This window comes from Lynx rufus, unplaced genomic scaffold (assembly GCF_022079265.1).
Source record: "Lynx rufus isolate CCGP_SWC_20201006 ecotype Redwood Valley unplaced genomic scaffold, mLynRuf1.p SCAF_10, whole genome shotgun sequence".
Classification (NCBI taxonomy): Eukaryota; Metazoa; Chordata; class Mammalia; order Carnivora; family Felidae; genus Lynx; species Lynx rufus.
Genome location: NW_025814824.1, coordinates 1,247,034 through 1,271,909, shown reverse-complemented (window position 1 = coordinate 1,271,909; position 24,876 = coordinate 1,247,034). Strand labels below are relative to the sequence as shown.

Here is a 24,876-nt window from a genome sequence, read left to right as displayed (position 1 = left end):
CAGGACTGACCCCGGCTACACGTGGGGGTCCTTGTTCTCCTGTCACAGACGCTCTATCAAGAGAAGCTGTTGTTAGCAGACTACACAGACTGAGAGAGGCACGTGAAAAAGGCATTTAGTCGCCGTATGGAAAATGTTCTCATGATGAAAGCAACGTTTAGAGACTTCTTTGCGAACGATGAGGAAAACACACACGGCGGCCGGACAGCGTGCCACGGGAGCCACCCGGGATGACATGCTGCCAGCACCCCCCCCCGCCCCCCGCCCCCCAGCGGCCTCTAAAGACCACACACATCTTGGAAGGAACGGTGTCGACCGGGAGGCTCTGCCGGGAACCAGCCAGCACGGACTTGACCACCAGGCACGTTACCACAGAGAAGCCACGCTAGCCAAAACCAACAAGAGTGACAAAGTAACGAATTTTTAAATTCTCTAATGCCGATGAGCGCGATGCATGATTTTCAGGTGTGGCATAAAAAACACAGATTTGAAAATTCAGATTCAAAGAGTAAGTCAATATGTTCCCTACCACCAATACTAGGTTTCAAGACCTACAAAAAAGGTCAAATTTCCCAACGCCATTAACTGTATTCAAAGGGATGTATTTACTCAATAGTGATATTCTACAGAAGTTAAGACATAAAGCCACATGAAGGAGAATTTTGTGCAACTTATTTCCATCCTCTTCCAGATGAGTAACCTCTGGAAGGCAGGCCCCACGGGCCAAAGACCGGCATGAAGGCAGAGGCGGGAGGGGCTGAACGCTGTCAGTTTCCAGAAGCACCAGCTCCCAGAGCCCAGGGCGGCTGGGGCAGCTGACACCAGGCAAGGCCTTCCCGAGAGGAGCCAGAGGCTGTCACCCGGAGAGAAGCAGGCTCCACACAGCTCTGCTAATGAAAGCAAGCGGGCACCCGAAAGAACCAGGGACCCCGGGGAAGCCACTCGGGCCAGCAGGAGCCCCAAACTCCAGGAACGCGAGCGGTTCCCCAGGATGAGGGCTGCCTCCCTGACCACGGCACTGTGGGCACAGAGCTCCCAGGGCCAGGAGCCAGCGGGGTGCTCACCCAGCACCTCCACCGCTGCCGAGTCTGGGCAGCACACGTGGACCTCACAGGGTGCAGCACTGCCAAAGCTCACGCGGTGCCCGAGTCTTCAAGAGCAGGGGTCTCACGAGTGATGGACGTGTCCTGAGTCATATCCAAATCTGTCTAGCCCCTGGCCCTCTCCCTCTGAGCGGGAATGGCAGCGCCCCGCAGCAAAGAACGCCGTGCATGTGGGCCGATGGAGACGGGGGCAGGAAGGCACACCATCCACGTGGCTGTGTGAGCCCGACAGAACAAGCCAGTCTCTGTCCACTGCGGACTGGACAGGCCGTGCCCTCCTGTCACCGCGCCCTGAGAAGCCACCAGGAGACCCCACGGAGAGCGGGTCCACCTCCTAAAGACACCTTGCCGAGTGGCTGCTAAAGGCAGATGCGGTTTCTGTTCCTAAAAAATGACTGGTTTTCAGGTTTTTTAAAAAAATGACCTTTCAAAAAGACATGAGACCAGATGGCCTGTATCACTTCATAGCACATGGACTAAAATAAACTCACAAAAATCTGAATGAAAGGTCCTGGGAAAAGACTGTGAGTCTGAGGACGATGCTCAAGACTCGAAAGGGAGGAAGAGTAAGCAGACCTTCTGTTCCACACGAGACACCACGGTTCTCTGCGGCAGAATACGCTGTCAGACCCCTGGGGGCTTGACGTTAATACCATGCACACCGGCTTTTAAAAGATAAAAACAGAAAGAGATGAACATGGACACACCGCCAAAAATAGCAAGGGCAGAATGACACGTACAATACGGCATTTAATTACAGATTAACACCACCATTTGTTACTCCATATGTATGAGGCAGGAAAATATAAAAACCTGCTTGAGGTAGATAGATGTGACTTCCAGAAAAGCCTAATAATGTATTTCTTTAAAGAAAGATGTGAAACAAACCTTATCATCTGTTAAAGCCGTTCAGTGGGCACACAGCTGCTCATGACGCTGCCCTCTGTATTACTGTCACATTTAAAGTCTTTCCGTAACAAAAAAGCTTAAGCAAAAACCACAGGAATGGTGGCTTTAGTAAGAACTATATGACTGTCACGTAAATTTTTTTTAAATGCCAAATTTAAAAAACTTACTAGTAAAGTAGAGCAACAGTACAGTGTGGAACATCTGGGGATGCTAAAAAGTGATCGTTACGATAGCACAACGCTGGAAGTGCTCCAAGGGACACGCACAGGCAGCAGCCAGGACGGCGCAGCACCTGCCCCGCGGGACCAAGGCAGACCTCCATATGGTGATTGGGGCGATGGGCATGAGCCACGCACCGCCAACTGGCAGCAGGCAGGTCGTGTATAGCGTGTAGGGCCGTCCCGCACGGCCCCGAGGCCCAGGGGTGAGCGCAGTGGCAGGCCAGCCAAGGTGGCATCGGACAGGGCAGAACGGGGCAGCGTGGGCTCCTCACTCGCACTCGCTCCACTGGCGCAGGTGAAGATGCCATCACTCTCTGCTCCTAGCAGGTCGCGTGACCGTTGCATCTGTGTGGTCATGCCTGGGCGACCCTGCTTTCCTAGAGATGGACCTGTCTTATCAGCTGAAGTCCTGTGGGGACCACATCCTTTTACTCACAGTGTCTCCGTTTCTGGGGTGACATCTGCTGACCCTGCCCCGACGTGTTGGGAGGTATGTTGTGTGGAGGTAGAGCTGTATTTACAAAGAGACTGTTAACACAGAAAGCCCAGCGCCACTTGATGGGACAGTCTGATGACGTCACCAACCAGCCCTCGTCTCCCTCACATTTGCACACGCACCTTCTCGAGCCCCAGCCCCCAGACGCCAACAGCAAGTCCCCCTCCTCCCAGGTGAGACCGCAGGCAGGTATGCTCTCCTGAAGACCCATCACCGGCCGTCAACAGCCTGCGGCCGGTCTGGTGGAAGGAGGCCAGCAAGGACGTGGGCACCCAGAGGTCTCGGCTTCCTGGTGGCAGCTCCCGTCCCGGCACAGCCCCGGGAGACCGCCTCTGACAGGCCGGCACAGTCCTGCTCCGGCAGGCTCCCCTGGCCTGTAGGCTCTGGGGCCGGTGACTTGCGAAGCCCTCTGAGATCCCCGACTTCCCTGCCGCAGCCCCCACGCGTGCACCAGGTGCCACGAGACCCCCACTTCTGACAGTGCAAGCCCGCTCGATCCGCTCCCATTCCGAGCCCTACCCTTCACTAGGCCTGGGGGGTGGGCCGCTCCCGCCGCCTACCCCACCCTCTTCCACGCCCCTCAGGGTGGTAGCAGCCGGTTTCTCCTCCGATTCCCTGCACCTTGCTGAGGGCCACACACACCTGGGGGAGCCCCGGGAGCCTCCTCCTCACCTCCGACCACACAAGTTCCTGCCACACTGCTCCCATCTCCTACGAGCCGACCTTACTCCTGGCTCCACCTGTGCTCCCTGACCCGGGCCACTCCATCCACGGAGCCCCCCAGGGAAGCCTGCCTTCTTCCACATCTCCACTTAGCACTCGGGGTATACACGATAAAGCAAAGGGAACCACTGACACAAAATTAGGAGAGCTGGTGGGCAGGGAACCTGATGGAGAGATGGGGAGGGACTGTCAGGAACATTCCCCTGAAGTTGGTTTTGACTGCACACACACACACACACACACACACACACACACACACGGGTGTGTGACAGTTACAAAGCAACTTGTAACAACCCGTTCCCTCTTTCACGGCCCCTACGGTAAGTCTAAAGACTGGGACATGCTGGGACCCAACTGCACCCCTGCCCCTGCTGTCCCCTCCCCCCACCGCCACCTGGGCTCCTTGCACACCACCTCAGGGCCGGCGCACACGCATCTCCTCCATCTCCTCTGAGGGAAGAGACTTCCTCCCCATTATCACCATGCTCAACTCCTACTCTACTTTCAAACCTCAGCTCAAACACTAGTTCCACAAGCAGAACAGGGCCTGACTTCATCAGCATCAGTTCAGTCTGAACCACCTGCTCACAGGCCATGGGAGCCGCATCTCACTCATGTGCAAGGAAGGGCCCGGACCGCATGCCTGCGCGGCCACGCTGCCCAGCACCCGGCAAGTGCTGGCATGGGCCAGATGCATCAAGGAGATTTTTCTCAATTAAAAGACATTATTTTTTTAGCAGCTTTAAGTGTAAGGAAAACTCAGGGAAGAAACACACCATACACCTTGCTAGTCAGTGTGACACAGCAGTCATCGCAGATGACATTTTGACACATCGTGCTTATTGACTAGAGCCCACATTTTACGTTAGGGTTCCCTCTACGTGTTCATTCTATGGGCTGGACAAACGTACACGGACATGCATCCACCCCTACAACGTCACACATGATAGTCTCACTGCCCTAAAATCCTATCATCCCCCTGTTCATCCCTCCATGGGCTTTTTACTGTCTCCACAGTTCTGCCTTTTCCAGAATGTCACACAGGTGGAATCCTTTTCAGATCAGCTTCTTTCACTTCGTGAATGCAATCGAGGTTCACCCACGTCTCTCTATGACTTGATAACCCGTTTTCTTTTGCACTGAAGAACATTCCATTGCCTGGAGGGCCTACCATTTATTTACTCGTTGACCTGCTGAAGGACACCTTGGCTACTTCCAAGTCATGGCATTGTGAGTGCAGCTGCTGTATACATCGTGTGCAGAGCTTTGTGTGGACATAAGCTTTTAATTCCTCTGGGTAAATACCAAAGAGCGTGACTGCTGGAACCTTATGGTAAGAGGATGAGCAGTTTCCCAAGAAACCATCACGTGGTCGTCCACGGTGGCCGGTCTGCGTTCCCGGCAGCTGTGACCAGGCGCTCCTGCCGCGCTGCCTCCTCACCAGCACGTGGTGCTGTCGGTGCTCCAGACCTCGGTGGTTCTGAAGAATGTGCAGCAGGAGCTCGTCGACGTTTCACGGGGGAGGCCAGGAAGACAACACACATGTATCTTCAGACTCACTGCGCCTCGGTTTCACTCACATAGCTCTGAACAAACACACCAGGATCGCTAGAGCCTACAACATCTCCATTCACAGACCTGAGGTGGGTGGGCCTCTAGCAGCTCTGTCGTTTTTTTTCAAAAATTCCAGCAATGATTCTGAAGCACAGCCAGGGTCTAAGGAGTATGGTTCATCCAGGAACCACACACGCTGCTGCCAACTCCATTCTGACATGTCTTACGTGCGCCTACATTCAGACTGGGGACTCTGGTGGACGTGGCAGGCACCGTGTGCTGGGGCGGAAAGCACAAAACATAACCATCTCTAGGTCCCCGGTCCCAATACCGTGTTTCTGACAAATAAATTCCCACAAAATAAATACTAATTTCACCTGTAACTGATTTTAAAAACCCACCTAAGAACAGATAGTTTCTAGGGGCCCACTCTACAGTGACAATAGTTTCTAGGGGCCCACTCTACAGTGACAGTATGGACTGGATCCATCTTTCACCCTGAAAAGGACCACACACTGTGCAAACCAGGCCTCCCAGCCCCGTGGGGCAACGGGGCAGGTGAGTGTGCATCTCCCCCTTAAACTCCACACCCTCGGCCCCTGTGTGGAGAGCAGAGGCTTCCTCGATGCTACAGAGGACCAGGGCTCAGAAGAAGATGCCTGAACCCGGCAGCCCTGCCCAGCGCTGGTCCACCTGACCTGGGCCAGACTTGGGAGGTTTTCCTTTGGAAGACACAGGTTCCTGAGGCCCAGTGAAGACCCGGATATCGCAGTTCTGGGGTAGAACCTCGATTCCAACCAGGTTCAGAAAGCTCTGGTTAGAGCCAACTCTCCCCATCTTCACTCCCAACAGCCTCCAAGGGCTAGCATGATGCTTAAAAGATCTATAAAGCTATACATATTCCTGTTTCTAAAATGATTAATACAGACAGGTTCTAATGAATGAGAAAGTTACCTTCCAACAGTGGTTGTTGAAAATTCTGAATGTGTCTTCCTAGACAATAATGTAACGGGCCAAGGTCAAAAAAGACCATTTCGGATCTGTCTACTGCTTACAAAAACATTTTTATGGAAAATATGTGTTGGGTTCTACCTTGAGTTGCAGAGAAAGCCTCTCCCCAGTTCCAAGTTGCTCCTTCTAGGCTCTCCGTTCCCTGCTCAGTGCCATAGCGGGAACCTAACAGCACTTAACAGGCAAAAGGCACTATCTTCACATTACTGTTTCTTTACATTTGTCAGGAAAAAAAACAACAGAGGCAATTTCGCATGACTCGGTTTCTGCCGGCTCCAAATTGTGTATGCAACTTGAAATGCACCTTCCTTGCCCAGTCTTCCCTTGACTTCTGTCCTGAGTCACCACACACTTCAGGCCACACTCCTGCCACCCCACACTCTCCGCTGCCCCAAACCCCTGCCCCGTGGCTGAGGTCTCTGCCACAGTCAGAAGCACCAGGAGACGCTGCAGAGAAGGCTTATACGGCTGGTTACTGCCCACATTGACCTGCTGGAAAATACCACCCCAAACACTCAAATTCGTCACCAGTCCACCACCGCTCTCCAAAACCCACTGAGAGGAAGTGAAACTAAGTTCCGGGAGTGTCACCTTCATCCATAAAATGCTTACCTCACGTGCTGTCTGATGACTTAAGAACATGAAAGCACTTCATATGACACTATAAGTTTTTCAGCAGCACAAACTTAAAAGCTAATTTAAAGCCCATCCTGTCTTTCTGCACACTGCCAACCCTGTTAGCAGCTCAGACCAGCGCCAACTAGTACCTTTTTCTCCATCCTGCCTCCCCCTCCTGAATCAACGTTCTAGTCCCAGGTGCACCGCAGCGACCATTTCGACTACCATGCCACACGAGGACCAGGCGTCAGGGCAGACACACAAGGGGCAAGGACACCCTTCTGCGAGCTCCTCCTCAGCTCTGTGGCTGCAGACCGCTCCTTGTCTTCTCTAGACCCCCTCCCCCTGAGAACAAGGACAGTGTCACAGAGCATGTCATGTATATTTTCCATGTTAACATGCATCCAGGCAGCCATCTCCGTAACCAGGAAGCCTGAGGCCAGAGGCCGTGGGGTCAGAATGTTCGCCCCTGGCGTCAGACCCTGCCTGTCACCTGTCCCAGCGGTGTCCACGGCCCCATGTGACCTTGCCCCACCATGTCACCCTCTGTCCAGCAGAGTGACCCCAAACCACTGTCCTCTCACTGTCCTGGTTCAACAGCTCTTCCTGGATTAAATCACTCGGTCAAATACCTTCCTACAGGAGCAGGAGGGTAAAGGTGGCCGGTGGGGCCCTGGCTGCCCCCGACCCGACACTGCTAGGGGAGGGGCAGGAGCCGGTGCACAGAGAGTTAAAGCAAGGTGCTGAGACACAATGGCTGGTAGCTGATAGCCTTGGACAGTGACACTCAGAAACTGCAATGTCCCAGGCACAGGAAGACAAGCCCCGCCCTACGTGGGTCACAGCAGACAGGCCAGCAGAAGAGCCAATGCCACCCGCCCTCCTCAGCCACTCGGCACCCTAGAGACTGCCACCAGCAGCCAGCACTCACCTGTGACCTATGGGCCCCCCATGCACACTGCTGCAGCGGTATGCCTAAGCAAGCCAACAAACGTACCACATAAAGAACAATTACCTGGGACATTCTGACTCTGGGATTAATCTTTTGAAACCAGTAAACAGTCGAGCTTGCTAACCACCCCAGGAACTGGAGGCAAACAGCACAATCTCTCAGAGCTCCATGGCTCTGGGCCCAGAGAAAGGCCATTGGACTCAGGAAGGAGTCCGGCACGTCCACTCAGCTTCATAGCCTCCCATGAGAGCATTACTCCCAAGCAGGCTCAGGCAAATGGCTTATAATTATTTTTATTGCCCGATTTCAAATCTGAGTCAAATTTGTCTTTCACAAAAAAACAAAAAAACCTAGGCAACAAAACAGAAAACAGCCATCCGCTTTGCTGAAGTGGCCCAGAGGGCATCCCCGCAGAGCACGCCTGGACACCCCCCAGCCCACCCCTACTCCCAGGTCCATTTCTCCTGCTCCTCAATCCTTGCAGGGGCTCCTACGGAGTCTTTCCAGGGGGCTCGGCTCTATGCGTCCCTGTAACTGTGGATGCCTCACTTCACATGAAGAAACCTCCAAGACTACTGGGCCAACATTTAAATCTCTTCAATGACTGCATGTCAGCAACCCTCACAGAGGCTTTGATTTACTTACCTAAGTAATGTGGTGGGTGAAATGCCATAGGCTTACTAGTCGCTGAGTAATATCCAATTGCTCTCTTAAATCGAATAACTTTGTCATCTGTTCTAGACTGAAATAAACGTAGGAAAACCTTTGTAAATCACATGCCACTGGTCATGTGCACGAACATACTTTCACAATTCAGCACATGTGTCATAACCTGCAGCTTTCAAGTTACTAACAGATTAGAATAACGTTAAAATCTTCCTGGAAAATCAATGAATCAAACGCTACTCAGACTGACTCCTGGCACGCAGTCAGGAGAGCCGGGTCTGCAACGCAGCCCGCGGGGTCCCGGGCTTCCCCCGCTGCCGGGAGAGGGTTTCCTTCCCATCTCCCGCAAATGGGGCAGTGGTTTCACCTTTCCAGAGAGGCAGGGAGTTCACACCAACCTCACATCTTCTATTTACCCTGACCCACTCACATTCCTTTCCAGAAAAAGGTGGAAGAAATCCCTGACCATCGCCCGAAAGGATGGACAAGTCATGTCCACACTTCTACTCAGCCCACGTGACAGGTCTGTCTTCTTAGGAGAAAGGTCCTGATCATGGTAAAGAATCTGGGAGCAGCAGACCTCACAGGCGTCCTCCCAAGCCCGTACCTGAGAATGCTGGAACACATCTTTAGCTACGGCATCCAAGTCTGAGGGGTCCTGGATGTTGCGGACGTAGTCGGCCACAGCCTTGATTACCACATCACAGGGCGGCAGGACAAGCTGGTGAGCCCGGACCTGAGAAACAAGCACATGGGTCAGCACACGAATCCCGCATGCAGGGCCCGGAAGCTGCAGGCAGCGCTTCCTTACACAGCCCCTCGTTACCCTGCTGTGAGTCTCGGCCCGAAGACTGGTGCGGGAACTATTAAATACAAGCCAGCCACTTCCACCCAGCAAGGCCACACGGAGCCTGGCAGCCATGCGTTACCTCCGACATGTCTGCAGCCAGGCTCCCGTCAACTCCGAGCCCAGAACCCTGTGCCCCACCATAGTGAACGTGCCGCGAGAGGCTGGGCTACGGACACTTCCGTTCTTCCTACACAGCCAAAAGGAGGCAGTGCTGGGTGATCACAGCCCAGGTGCCGAGCACCACAGAAAGGCAAGTTGGCTCTGAACGGGAGGGAAACGGGAGGGTGTCCTTGACTGCCAATGCTGAGGGCCATGTCTGGTAAAGACACACGGAATAAGTGTCGGAATATTATATTACCCGAGAATAGCAGATTCTACAAAAAGTAAACAGAATAAAAAAAAAAAGACTTTAGACTCTTTCGTGAAAACTAAAAAACTATAAAAAAACATTCAATTTCAGCTATAACTACAGTAATGAATGCCCTTCTCTGAGAAATAAAGATGAATCAGGTATTATGTTTCTGGCAATTAAAAAAAACTCGAACGACAGCATGAAATAACCTTGATTTCCTATATGTAGCCACAAAGACCACAAAGGCCCCTAAAGACCCTGTGCCTCCAGAGCTGTCCACTCCTGCCCACCAGCGTGGGACTGTCCAGGTAAGCCCAGCGTCACCACAGTCCTCTAGGGTGCACGGGGAGCAGGGCAGCTGGCCTCAGAGGTAAGAAGTGAGGAAGGGCCATGAGCCATGGAGTGTGGTGGCTCCAGATGCTCGAAGAGGCAGGAAACACCCTTCCAGAGTTTCCAGAAGGAGTGTGGCCTGCTGACACCTTGATTGAGCCCAGTGAGACTGATTGTGAACCTCTGACCTTCAGCACCGTAAGATAACAAATCTGACTTGTTTTAAGACACAACACACATACACACAAAAGAAGAAAATCAGAAAACCTGAGCCTGAGCACATGACATGGAAGACCCACCAGAAAACCATTTACACTTTTAAGTCATCAAGAAAATTTTCAAGATGCACACACAACAATCACTCTCGTTTTACACAAGCAACAGGTTTTCTGGAAGCACTGGTTGCCACATCCGAGTCACGTTCTCAGGCCCCAGTGTGCCGGTCGTTAGTGCTCGTGAAGGCACATCCCAGCAGGAGGCCTGCAGAGAGCCACGCACACATCTGTGCACCTAGATCACATGCTCAGTCCTAGAAACCCAGCACCCCATGAAAATGAAAGCCCACTGGCTCGCACATGCTCCACGGGGACAAACCCCAGAAACAGCACATCCCAGCCAGTCTGGGAGGAACACAAGTCCCGTCTGCTCTCCCACTGGCGGGGTGTATGGTCCCCTGGCGGGGCAGGAGCAGGGCCAGCTGGTGGCAGCCCAGGAGAGAAGAGTCAGAACAGAAGCCCCACGCTGTCCTCACGGAACATCTTCCCCTCGGTGAACGCACATGGAAACAGGGACAGCCGTGTGGCGTGGGCCTGGCTGAGCAGGTGCGACCCAGCACCCTGAGACCCTACGATCAGACCACAATGGCAAGCTGGCTGTAGGGTGAGGATGTTACATACAGAACAGACCAATGACGACACGGTGAGAACAGAACGAATGTGATACAAAAGTGGACAAAATATGAAAAGGGCTAGCCCCACTTGGGGGAGGAGCACTTGGGCAACACAGGCCAACTCTCCTCGGTGCACACCGTCTACCCTGCCTCAGTGAAGGGGACCATCTGTCACTGTTGCTCCTGTGGACCATCCCTGGTCTGCGCCCGCCCCCAAGGCTGCCTGAGGGGCAGGGAAGTCCCCACAACCCGGATGCCCTCACTCCAGCAGCCCTGGCCAGGCCCAGGGGATGGCATGATGTGCGCTCGGCACAGGGCACACAACGGGGGACTCAGTGCACATGAGAAGCTTTAATTCGGGAAGAAAGAGCACACAAAATAATTTCTAAAACTCAGACGGAACTGTTATAACCTCAAAACATTGAATGAGAGATTATAGAATTCTCAAAAGGATTTACCACAGAATTCCTTTTAGTAGCAAGGTTCCTGGTACATTTAAATATGGATATATTTGCAAACATCCCATTCATTAAACTTCTAACACTCTTGACAATGTTTAATTTGTACTTTCCTTAAAAACCTTGCCATTGCGTTGGGGCACCTGGGTGGCTCAGTCAGTTGAGTGCCCAATTCTTGGTTTCAGCTCAGATCATGGTCTCATGGTTTGTGGGTTCAATCCCCACGTCGGGCTCTGAGCTGACAGCATGGAGCCTGCTTGGAATGCTCTCTTTCCCTCTCTCCGCCCTTCCCTGGCTCTGGTGCATGGTCGCGCGCGCTCGCTCTCTCTCTCTCTCTCTCTCTCTCTCTCTCTCAAAAAAACATTAAAAAAGAAGAAGAAGAAAATGAAGTGAAAAAACCTTGCCGTGACACATATGGGAGAAATCACATGTTCCCACAGGCTGGCAAACTGAGTGCTAAGAGAAAGCACTTTCTCCCAATGGAGAAAGAAAAAAGTCCCTGAAGATCCTGGCCACCCCAAATATGGCTCCTGGCTCTCTAGATCTATACATGCCACATGCACAAAGGGATCTCTGCAGACGCTCAGCTGGTAAAAAAAAATGCATCAGGACTTGCTGACCCTCAAAAAGCATCATCATCTTACATGGCTAAATCTTCCCAAAGATGCTCTAGAAGAGCATGCGGCTCCCCCATCAGTGCAGCAACTACAGGAGAGTTAGAGCAAGATGTCACTGTCAATCTTAAATCAAAATTAACACTCAAACCACACAAATGAAATGTTTGCTCCTTGGCGACAAGCTTCAAAATATTTTTAAAAAGTTTGTTTTAATGTTTATTCATTTTTGAGAGAGAGTGAGCGGGGGAAGGGCAGAGAGAGAGAGGGAGACACAGAACTGGAGGCAGGCTCCAGGCTCTGAGCTGTCAGCACAGAGCCTGACATAGGGCTCAAACTCCCAGATGGCGAGATCATGACCTGAGCTGAAGTCGGATGCTTAACTGAGCCACCCAGGCGCCCCTGGGCTTCAAAATATTTTACTGCAAGTCCCACTTCTCCTTTTTTTTTTTTCTTTTAATGTTTATTTATTTTTGAAAGACAGAGAGAGAGAGAGAGAGAGAGAGAGAGAGAGAGAACGCACGCACACAAGTGGGGGAGGGGCAGAGAGAGTGGGAGATAGAATCCGAAGGAGGCTCCAGGCGCCAAGCTGTCAGCAGACCGTGAGATCACGACCTGAGCCGAAGTTGGATGCTTAACTGACTGAGCCACCCAGCCGCCCCTCCTTTTTTCTTTTCTTTCAGCAGTTGTACTTTAACTTTAGCCCAAAGCTTAACATTAGGAAAAAAGACAAAAGTTAAATAAAATGCAATAGTATACCTAAATTAAAATTGGAAACATGTACTTTCTGTGCCCAAGGATAGAAAGCAAATTCTGTTTAATTAAAAAGCAGGGGCCCCTAGGTGGCTCAGTTGGTTAAGCATATCATTCTTGGTTTCAGCTCGGGTCATGATCTCATGATTTGTGGATTCAAGCCCCACGCTGGGCTCTGTGCTAACAGCATGGAACCTGCTTGGGATTCTTTCTCTCTCCCTTTCTCTCTGCCCCTCCCCTGCTCATACACTCTCTCTCTCTCTCTCTCTCTCTCTCTCTCAAAAAAAAAAAAATTAAGAAAATTAAAAGTAATAATAATTTTAAAATAAATAAAAAGCAAACATTGGCGCAATCGGGTGACTGTCGGTTAAGCATCCAACTCTTGATTTTGGTTTCAGGTCATGATCTCAGAGTTTGTGAGTTAGAGCCCCATGCTGGGCTCTGTGCAGAGCCTGCTTGGGATTCTCTGTCTCCCTTGCTCTCTGCCCCTCCCCCACTCTCTTGCTCTCAATATAAATAAATATTTTTTAAAAAAGCAAACGTTTATGATTATACACTTTTTTACAGCACTTTGTAGTAATTTCAGTGATTGTCAGTTACTTGCTTTGCAAGCAAAGGAACAAAAATTTGGAGCTAGAAAAGACCTCCCAGAGCGGCTCCCTGCTTCCAGACAGGACAACCAGTGATAAGCAGGCACTGCTTGGTGGGAGCTGGCAGTCACCTCCACACAAATTCCCTCAGCCGAGGCCGCCTACACGGAGCCTCATCTTTCCCCCACGGGCCCGTTTCCTACTGTGCTGCTCTCTCCCGTGGGTCAGGACAGGTGGAGGGTGTGGAAGGCGCTCAGGAAGGCAGCTCGCTCACATGCCCACAGGCCCGTGCCCCTGCTGGGGCTGCTCTGAATCCAGTGGTGTCAGCACAGAACACACCCACTGTGCAGGGACACAACCAAGTCCACGGAAGCCCTCGCCACACGCCTCTCAGTGCAGCAAGCAGCGGCCGTCACAGGCAGCAATGGGCTCCGACTCTTTAGGGCCCCGATTCCCCTCCCTATGGTACTAATTATTCAAGGGCCACAACCTGAGTTAGCATCTGGCACCGCAAGAAAACAATCTCTTCCCATCCCTAAAAAAGGAAATAACGAGGGTCCCACTACAGAATCAACTTTAAGCCGCCATGTTCTAGTGTCTCACTACTTATGTAAGTCTGTCATGTCATCTCGGTTACATTTCAAAAAATCAAACATTTTTCCACAAATTCACTTCAAGGCACAAAGCAGGGGCATCTGGGTGGCTCAGTCAGTTAAGCATCCAACTCCTGACCTCGGCTCAGGTCATGATTTTGCAGTTGGTGAGATCGAGCCCCACAGTTCAGGAGATTGAATGGAGCCTGCTTGGGATTCTCTCCCTCCCTCTCTCTGTCAGCCCTAGCCCGCTTGTGGTCTCTCTCAAAATAAATAAAACATCAAAAAATAACAATAATAAATGACACAGTGCAGTTACCACATGACATTTCAAATGTTAAATTAAATCCATTATGTCACAGCCGCAAAGGATTCCACTAAAATCCAAGACTCTCTCCCAGATGGATGCCGATTACGCTAAAGGCTCCTCTAACACTTTCTGAAATGTGCCACCAGAAAGGATCATTTGACAGGGCCTTGACTTTCACAGGATGGAATGAAATGTTTCCACTGAAACAGCAACTCCCTTCCAGAGGTGACAGAGAGCACACCGGCAGGTGAGTGTCCTGTGGGCTAAGGCTTCGGCCACCTTGTGTAGACGTGGGGCATCCCGCGTGGTGTCACAGCCACAAAGACAAGGGGAAGCTAGCTGTAGAATCAGTCGTTTCTCTCACGAGGTCAAGGCACTGGCCCATGCTCCATTTCTGTACACATCCTGCCCTGCTCCTCGGAGGTTTCAATCCCATTCACGTTTTTTGTTTGCTTTTTAAAACAAAGAAAATGGGTGTTCCCAAATCCAGATTATATTTTTGTGTTGGATAACTTTTCTCTCCTTTTTAGAGAACGAATATTCTGAGAATTTTTCTTCACTTCGGCTCTTGTCTTTGCACCTCACGCCAGCATGCTGACAAGAGCCCCAATGTGTTCCCACCGCCCCACGCCCGTTGCTCCGTGAGCGGTGCGGCACGTGCATCTTTGCCGCATCTTCAGGAAACGAGCATCAGCATTCTGATATACGATTTCGCTGAGCAGGTTCACGTACACCAGCTTCTTAATAGGAAAATGTACCCCCGCACACACCCTGGGAACTAGTCAAGAGCCAATTACACTGCATCACAGATGCGTGCACACATGCAGTTGAACCCCAGGATATGCGGTATTCCAGGCCCGGGCAACAGAGCCAACAGTGAAGTTTCACCTGTTGGTTAAATAATCTTTACATGGGGCACTTAACAGTCACTTAAGTGTCCCACTTCGGCTCAGGTCACGATCTCACGGTTCATGAGTTCGAGCCCTGCATCAGGCTCTATGCTGACAGCTCGAAGCCTGGAGCCCGCTTCGGATTCTGCGTCTCCCTCTCTCTCTGCTCCTCCCCTGCTCACACCATCTCTCTCTCTCTCTCTCTCAAAAATTAACATTAAAAAACTTTTTTAAAGTAATCTTTATCCTGTTTCCTTCATACAGAATAGATGATCCGGGGCCACTGAAGTCTTTGTTTATAGTGATGGGAATCTGAAATCTCAGATGTTCGTGGAAACAAGAAGACATTCGCGGAGCACCCACAGCAACAAGCGCTGTCCCCACCTGCACAAAGGGCTGCACAGCTGACTTCAGCGAAAATATTTATAAAGCACATTTGAAAATGTCGTCTAAAGTGGACACCAGATGGGGAGACGGGTGCATGTAGCTGGACGTTTGACTTCCTAGCATATTAGTTTATGGTAAACAATACAGTTTGTGACTTAAAATATTTTTTTATAAAGATACTTAGAAAATATAAATGTGGGGCGCCTGGGTGGCGCAGTCGGTTAAGCGTCCGACTTCAGCCAGGTCACGATCTCACGGTCCGTGAGTTCGAGCCCCGCGTCGGGCTCTGGGCTGATGGCTCAGAGCCTGGAGCCTGTTTCCAATTCTGTGTCTCCCTCTCTCTCTGCCCCTCCCCCGTTCATGCTCTGTATCTCTCTGTCCCAAAAATAAATAAACGTTGAAAAAAAAAATTTAAAAAAAAAAAAAAAAAAAAAAAAAGAAAATATAAATGTTAGAAATCCAAATACTTGAAAGTGAAGCAAAGGTAAAAATATGCAAATTACAACAGATTCGTGTCTTTGTTTTGTTTGGAAAATGCTGCAGTTGTATTTTTATTCTGCTAATAATTATGTCATCATAATTATGTCAAGGTTCACTGGTATTTTATTTTGCTTTTGAAAATCTTATAGCGTGCTGTTAGGGATTAGGTAATAACATCGACATTTTCAAGAAGTTTTACATCAAGTATTTACACAGGTACAGTGCTACCATTTTGGTTAGTCTAAAATAAATTTTGACTAAGTGAAAAAAACAGGAACAAAAAAACCCTTCATGAAGATCTCTCTCAGCTTGTGTCCAAACTTTGCAGAAATGCTATCCATCCATCATGTATGTTTCTGCAAGTGCATGGATGTTCAATTCTTTATCCTCTCATCCAGCTAACTGCTCAACATGAAGCCATAAGCAAACTGGAACGCACATCACTGTTACATCACCTGCCAGGACAGGGTGACTGTCATGGCTACTCGGTCCCCCTCAGGCCGGTCGTTGCACAGCATCTGGCTTGAGCTCTGAGAGCCATGTCAATTCCCACAGACTCGCACACTAACTGAACAAACACACCACAAAACCATGATTCTGGGGCTTGGTACTGCGGCTCCCACACGACCTCCTGGCCGCACGCTGGAAGACAGGTGAGAGGAAGGCACCAGTTTCACTAACGGCTCTGCTGAAGCAGAACCTGACCCCTCCATCACCATTAGGAAAGCCGCAAAGTGTGAGGACGGTACATACGGAGCAGCGTCTCAACGCCCTGACGTCAGAGGCTCACAAGGAGACACCTGCTGGCCAGGCTCCAGGAGGTCCCTCAGAGAACCCCGCAGACAAGCATCACTGCATTTCACCCTCATGCCACCGCCGTGTGGTGCACTCTGGATGTCCCAACAGGACAGAGGGGTCCACCAAGGCACTCGCGGAAGCACCCAGTGAGTGGCGCGGCCACGGCCCCGAGGCAGACCACACCCTGGTCTCCAACCTTCTAAGTGACACCTCTTCTAAGGTTGAGATGTCTTTTCTATGAAGCAATGGCAGGTGGTGAGCTTCTTTTCTTTCTGATATTCCTACTGAAATGGTTAATTAAGAACAGGCAACACTACAGTAGCCCTCCCCCCCCATCCTTTTTCTTCAACAGACCCATGAAACCCAAATCCACGCTACTGACGAAGGGAGCCACGGAAAGACCAGGCACAGGAGAGGTATGAGGTCAGACTATGTCAGATGTGGGGAAGTGGGGCCTAAGGGCCCAGGGCTCCACACACAGCTGAGCAGTGCCACCAGAGGCGGTCAGGAAGGGCAGGGTGGGTCAGGAAGAGTCAGACTAGATGCAGGAGGGGGCAAGAATCAGAGACACCCGCCAAACTCTACCCTGGACATCACAGGGCCAGTTGGTATCACTCTCTAAGAAACAGGATAAACCCACACGGACAAGCTGGAGTGCCACATCTGGTGTGCACACAGAGATGCCCTGGTGGGTGGGGGTGAGACACACGTTGCAGTCGGGGAAGGGGTCTCGCTGGACACTGGGTCCACTGGACAGTCATCGACATGTGCCAGAAAGCAGGAGGCCACAGCACGGTGCGGGTGGACCCTCGGGAACCCACACACAACAGGAGTCAGGGAGGGGACACGGCACATGAGGCACACAGAACCAGGCTGGGGTCCAGGAAGCAAGGCAGGGGTTTGCAGGGTGAGGAGAGCAGGGGGGGCTGAGGGTTGAGTGTTTCATGCCCCCGGGAGGTGAAAACCATTCATTAATTCATGGATGTCAACTGTGTCCTCAGCAGCCTTGAACAAAGGCCAACTGTGGCGGCCCAAATTCAGCGCGGGGTTAAGCTGTTGGACCCATTACTAGAGACCATCTTCAGGAGACATGTGGGGGAACAGGGAGCTGGGAGGAGGTGGGGAAGACTGGAGCACAAATACAAACCGAGGTCCACGAGAGCAAAGGGGCGGGTGTGCAGGGCCGCAGATGAGAACACAGCACAGACCAGCCTTGGACCGAGCGGAAAAGGGCCATGGCCATGGGCCTGGCCGGGGGAACGGGCAGCGGGGCCAGCCCCAGCATGGGGCGAAGGGCCTGTAAGTGGGGGCAGTAAAACCAGGAGAGCCTGGAAGACAGCAATGCATGTGTACGACACGTTCAGGAGGGAGGGTCACCTGCGGACACCTGCAGTCCAGTTCACACCGGGAACCGTGATTTTCAAATCCGTTTTATAGAGGTATTTTATGTGCAATAAAACCCATCAGCCTCAGGCAGACAGGTCACTGTGTCCTGAGGAAGGCAGACCTCAGTGCCGCCGCCACACAGTTGGAAAGAGCCCTTCCACAGCCCCATGGCCCCCGTGCCCTCACAGCCAGCCCCAGACAGCAACCGCCCTCTGCTTCCTCTCCGAGCGCCACTCTTTCTGGGCTCACACAGGAGTCTCAGAGAGCTCCTTCGTGTCTGGCATCTGCCATTTCAGTGAAGAAAAGTCTGCTCCTTCCCCACTCCCAGGCCTCCCTGTGTGACTCTTCCACCCACCATTCACCAGCTGACCGTGGGGTCGGTCTGAGGTCCCGTGGGTCACATGGCAGGTGCGTGCTCAACGTTGTAAGAAGCTGCCCGGCCACATCCAGGTGGCCACTTGGCTGTGCTCCCAGCAATCACCTGTCAGAGCAGTGGCCACGGTGGCGGTCCCACCGCCATTCCCTAATGACGCGGAGGGCCTCTGTGCACCTACTGAACATTCCAGAAAATGCCTGTTCAAACGTCCCCCCATCTTTTCTGGCTGGGTTGTATCTTCTTACTGTGCTGTCCTTTACAAATTCTGGCCACGGGTTCCTTACCAGAGACACACTCTGTTCCTTTCCCTCAGCCACTTGCTTTTTATGCACTTCACTAAGAAATCCTTGCCTCAGTCCAGGTCACAAAGATCTCCTCTTACGTTTCCTCTAGTGTTGATTTTTACTCTGGAGTTGATTTTTATACTCTTTTCACTTTTGCACAGGGATGTCCAGTTACTGAAAACACCAGCCCTTCCCCCTTCCGACCATGTGTCCAGGCCTCCACTGGGCTCTACTGCGCTCTGCTGACCCAGTGACCGGCCCGTGTCAGGACCACACCTCCTGGGTTAGCACAGCCTCACAGGGAGATGTGAAGCCCTCCAACTCTGTTGTCCCTTCTCAACACTCTTGTGGTTTATTCTAGGTCCTCTGCAGTTCCACATGAATTTTAAGCTCAGTTTTCAATTTCTACAAAGAAACAAGCTTGCTAGGATTCTGATAGGGAAGTAGTAAAATCTAAGTAAGTCTTTGAATCCATGAGCACAGTGCTTATCTCCGTTTGTTTAGGTCCTTCCTCAGCCGCGACTGTACGTTTTCACCGTCAGGTCAGGTGTGGTCTCAGCCAGGGACGGCGCCGCCCACGACTCCCATCGAGGGAGGAGGTGGACATGGAGCCCGAGGCAGGTGGAGCTGCCCACCCAGCTGGCGAGGGCCCACCGGGAGGTTCGGGCTCCCGGGGGAAGGGAGACACCGGCAGGTGAGTGGCGGGCCCCCGGAGGCCCAACAGCGAGTGTCAGCGCGTGAGAACACTACCAGCAGCAGGTGGTGGTAACAGAGGGAGGGGTAGTGAAGTCTAGGAGGGAAGACGGAGCTCTTCTGGGAGGAGACCCAGGGCAGCACTCTGGGCCCAGGAGGCAGGGGATGTGCGGCCAAGTTGTCTGGCTGCCCTTGTGCACTGAGCTCGTAAGGGCTCTGCAAGGTAAAGAGGAAGACTGGCAAGGTCCCCCAAGGCTCCCCTAAATGACAGAGAGTGACTGAGTGGAGTCACTAGGAGCAGTGAAAGGTGGTATTGAGATGAACTGAATCTCAAAAGAATTATCAAAGAGCCACATCAAGAAAGTTTTTAAAAGCACAACCCACAGGATGGGAGAAAGTATTTGCAAATCATGTGTCCGGTGACACCTGTGTACCCAGAATACAAAAGAAAAAAAAAAAGGCGCACACACACACACAGACCCCTCTTACAACTCAATAATAAAAGACAACCCAATTGAAAAATGGACTAAGGACTTGAATAGACATTTATCCAAAGAAGATAACCAAATGGTCAGGGAGCACAGGAAAAGATGTCCAACATCATTACTCATCAGAGAAATGCAAATCAAAACCACATCACACCCACTGGGACAGCTAAAAATAAAAGAGCCAATAACGAGCGTTGGTGAGGATGCGGGGAAATCAGAAACCTCACAGGCCGCTGGGAGGGGAGTGAACGGTGTAGCCACTAACAGAAAGCATCCTGGTCGCGTCTCGAGAAGCTGAGCACAGAGCTTTCACGTAACCAGCAATTCCGGCCCCCAGGCACACACCTGAGAGAAAGGGGAATCGGGTCCAAACAGACGTGTGCACACATGTTCAGAGCAAAGAACTCTGGGTTAAAGTCTATAGATAAAATTTAAGATAAAATGTTCCTGATGTGACCTGACAGGTCATCCTGGTGTCCAGAAGCCTCAGAGAGAGGTAACGTTGGTTGAAGGAAGGCAGGGTATTCGAATCAGAAAGGAGGGCACGCACAGGCTAACATGGACAGAGTTCCACAAGAGGCGGAAGCAAGCCAGGGAGCTATGGGGGTGTTCCAAGCACCACGCAGGAAGGGGGGCGTAGGGGACACCAGCACTACCCACTGACCACAATTGGGGTGTGGTGCCGAACACAGAACAGAGGCCCGTCCACCACGGGGGAGACCAACACGTGAGGGGGGTCTGGGGACAGGAAGGGCCAGCACACACTTGCAAAGGGGCTCAACCAAACAGGTGGACAAGGGGCTCTGTGGCAGGAGACACCTGTGGGTCAGAACAACTGACAGGGATAAAAACACCAAATGCGTGAAAATTAACATGAAGCTCAGGAACACGAAAACCATTAAAATAATGGTCCGACCTAAAAACATCTTTAAAATTAAAACAACTAAGTGGTTACTCAAAATAAAACTTCCACCACTTACTAGGACTCAAAATCATACAGCAGTAACAACTCAAAAAGCACATTAAAGAAAGCCCACTCAGCACATGCTTATGGCCAGGGGGTACTCCCGCCAGGGCTGACTAACCCGGGCTCCAAAGGCCCCACCCCTGGTTCTGGAATTTTCCATCATATAACATGGCCTCCTGCTGTCCTGAACACAAATGAAATATTCTTTACTGACAAATCAAACCTGAGAAACATGACGCCACCTTCCCAGCACCTCTTCTATGGAAACGAAAGAAATGAAAAGGATCCTGCCTAGCTGCTTCACCTCCGCTTTTCTACTGCCCTCGGGAGATTCCAGGTTCTGAGTATGTCCACCACTGCCCTCTCACTGCGGGGAACACAACCCTGATCATCAACACGGCACACAGAGCTCTGCTCCCCTCCCAGCCCGCTGTCTGCAGCGATCACCCTGCAACCGGGTCGTCTGCGCTTATGCTGCACCCACAGGCCCACCCCGGGCGTGCTCGCCTAACAACCGGAGCTGTGGACAGGGAGGTCGCAGGGGGAAGGGGAAGACTGTGGTGCTCCACGGCAAGGGGTGCTCCGGGCTCACTAGGCAGCGGGTTCATGTAATGCCCACCCTCTGTGAAGAACAATCTGGTGGGGATGACCTTGGCGAAATGCTACAGAGCAGGACAAGGAAGGGCAACAAGTGCACCTGGCGACACGAATCAGATGCCTGTGAGAGCTGTGTATACCACAGACTGCTAAAAATCATGAGAAAGGGTTCCACACAACAACTAACCAAATTCTCAAGTCACCTGGTTACTTTCACCAGTGGGAGTAAGCATACAGGATACGGACAGCGGGATCCAGCAGCGATGTTCATGAGGAAGGAGACCATCGCATCCCACTTCCCAACATGTGTCGCGGGGCCTAAATGACATCGCAGCACACAGATGGTGTGTGTAAAGGACGAACACAAAAAAGCTCTGCGATATGTGAACTCAAAGCAGATGTGCTTGCATTTTAGAATGTGACTTTAAAATGCCTACAACTTATCAAGTCCTTGAAAACTTAACTGCGGCTTGCTTCTCCATCACGCCACAAAACCCCCAGCTGATATTCAAAATACACATGATGATAATGCATAAAACCTGACTGGATCCTGACTAAACGAAAACAACAAACAACGCCATAAATGCCTTACAGGAACAGTGGAAAAATTTGAGTATGAACTTAATCCTAAGTGATTAGGGAATTCCTGTTCATGCAGTTGACATGATAATAGTAACAGAAGTAAGAAAGAGATTGGCCTCGGGGCATCTGGGTGGCTCAGATAAGCGAGTGACTTGGTTTCGGACCAGGTCAGGATCTCACAGTTCAGGTGCTCGAGCCCCACATTGGGCTCTGCACTACTGACAACACAAAGCCTGCTGGGGATTCTCGCTCTCTCCCTCTCTCTCTGTCTCTCCCCAACTCACACTTTCTCACTTTCTTTCAAAATAAATAAATAAACTTTAAGACACGTTAGCCTTAATTTTAGGTAATTATGATATAAACTGAAGTTTTCACAGGTGAAGTGGCAGGGTATCTGCAACTTCCAAATAGTGGAGTTAAAAAGCAAAGACAGATGTAAATCTACTTCTTGGCCAAATGTTAACTGTAGAACCAATTAGATACATGGATGGACGTTGCCCATCTCAATTTTTTACATACTTAACATTTTTCTTAACACAAAATTAGGAAAGACACACTCTAATGATGTTAGTGACCTGCCAGCAGACTGAGCTGGTTCCCCAATAATCCCACAAACAGTGCTGCCGTCTAACCTCTGACACGTGACCAAGGCCAGCTCGGCCAAGACTCACACACATGGTCTGGGGTCCCGGGAGCCTCTCCGCCGCTATCCACAACTGCACGAACCTTGTATTAAGCCAGGCTTCCCTTCATCTCCACTTACAAAAGCTCCTGTTCGGCAAACCTGAGGAGCACAACACCTAACGCAAGTGCACCTGCCTGCAGGCCATACATCAGCAGTGGGGCCACTCGGACCACAGACCGCAGCACTTCATCCATGAGGACACGGGAAGAGCACTGCGGCCAACAGCAGGAGAAAGCTACTCTCCTTCAAGCACAGAAGAAGCAAGGAAAACAAGTAATTTCTAACAAGAGGAGAAAAACGGACTTTCAGACAGAAGGTGAAAACCCAGGGCCCAAGAACTATTAGCACAACGAAGAGCGGGGTCCAGGCGGCGAGGAGTCGGAGCAAAGAGGCAATAAGGAGTTTCCCTTGAATGATCAGGTTTCTCCAAAGTTCACTCCAAGTTAAATCACAAAAAGCAATTTGAACCTAAACACGGATGGAGACAGTTTGTGAAGGGAAGGTAATTCTGACAGGAGGCAGAATTTCAAGGGAGCTGTGCCTCCGGGAAGCATGGCAAGTAGCCCCCTTCACTGCAGGAGCCGAGGCCCAGGCTGCCCAGCAGACCTCCCATCGGCACCTGACAGATGGCAGCTGTGGTCACGGTGCCGATCCACCAGGAAAGGGGACTCTGAGTCCACGTTAGACTCCAACTTCCCACGTTAGAGAAGCGGGAAGCACAGCTTTCCCACGCTCATCATGGTCGCAACAGGAAGGCGAGAGAGATAAAAAAGACGAAGCATTCAAAACCAGTACAAAGGGAACACCTCTCTGATGAACTTGGTTGGGTCTCTTCCATCACTCAAAAAACATTAAAGCCTTAATTGGACTTTTACAATTTTAGAATATTATAGAAAGTTATGAAATTTATCAAAATGTGCTAAGATATGATCCAAGTAACAGCCAACTGTATCACCTGCTGAAAATATTAATGTTTGTAAAACAGTATTAAAAACCTATAGCTAAAAGATCTCCACCTCCCTAGGAACACAGTGTGAATTCCTCTAAGAGAATTTTTAAGGACATTCACGAATTTCCCTAAAGTGCAGGGTTGGGAACAAGATAAGGGAGGCTGTGTGTGTGTGTGTTCTAAGGCGGTGCGGACCCGGAAGGCAGGGGATGGGTGCGATCCTAGCTGTGCAGCTGTTTCCTTCAACAATAAAGGAACGTCATTCACATATTAAAATTACAGCAAACTCAAAAGCTGATGACCACCCATGTTGGAGAAGAAATGAACTTGTACCTTAAGTGAGGCTAGAGGATGCTCTGGGCCAAGCAAGCTCCAGTGGAAGGAAGCCAGGTCTTCATCAGGTAGAATGTGATTCCCTGCAACACAGACACGGCACAGTGAGGAACACGGCGTCAGCGACACGGGGCAAGCCGGCAACACCATATGCATCATCATCTGCAGATTACCTCTGCAGCTTCACTTCAGACTTTGCGAGGACTTCGCAAGACTGCCTCCTTTGACACATCACGTAAAACTTCCACAGAAAAACTGAAAATACTTCTTCATCTTTTACTAGAGAACCACACACAGCAGGCAGATCTCTTGCAGCTGCCGCATGATGTGGACAGGACAGTTCCCACAGCATTCGAGGTGAACAAACTGTACAGAACCTGAGCCGCTTGGCCGCCAGGTACTCAGGTCGGTCTGACAATGCGGGGTAACGGATACAGCTTTCATCTGCTCGTGAGACCCCAGGCTTCAAACCACACTCTGTCACCTGGGCTCCACAGCAGAGACAGAGTGCACAGTTACAAAATCGTTCTGAGCTAGGTTAATGATTTGTGACACCTCCTCTGGTCACTTCCACCACCACCCGCAAACAGATGACGGAGCACAGCCCACCCTACCACCAGGAATGCCACTCGGCTGGGTGCCCTATCACCAGGGCTATGTCAAAAATAAGAACTGCATCCAGTTGAGAAACCACATTTTTGGGGAACACTCTCCCTTCACTGTAGTTCTCGAATGCCAGCGTACCAACATCGTTAGTATGTTACTTCTCTCGGTGACATTTAAAAGTGGTAACTTCCTAAATAATTCTGTGATTTTTTAGATCATGATTTAGTCCCCTCCACACGGAGAAGCCAGATTCATTAACTGCCTGCTAACGGAAAGCAAAACAAGGTGAGTTCTTAATTAATTAATCTTAATATTCTAAACATACAAGTATACAATCCAGGAGTCCTGAACTGCCATGAATCCAGAGGAGCAGAGTTAAGTCC

General features: G+C 51.0%; 1 protein-coding gene across 3 annotated transcripts in view; it reads right to left on the bottom strand.

Annotated features, from left to right (window-relative positions):
- FAM120A (family with sequence similarity 120A) overlaps positions 1-24,876 on the bottom strand; it is a 96,223-nt gene that overhangs the window by 50,702 nt on the left and 20,645 nt on the right. For all 3 annotated transcript variants that reach the window (XR_006965920.1, XM_047100632.1, XM_047100638.1), the window contains exons 3-5: positions 23,888-23,970; positions 8,861-8,989; positions 8,233-8,329 (exon numbers count right to left, since the gene is read on the bottom strand). Coding sequence is in view for 2 of the 3 variants with exons in the window: in XM_047100632.1 (XP_046956588.1) it covers positions 8,233-8,329; positions 8,861-8,989; positions 23,888-23,970 (309 nt within the window). In the remaining variant the exon portion in view is untranslated. The remainder of the gene's footprint in view (positions 1-8,232; positions 8,330-8,860; positions 8,990-23,887; positions 23,971-24,876) is intronic.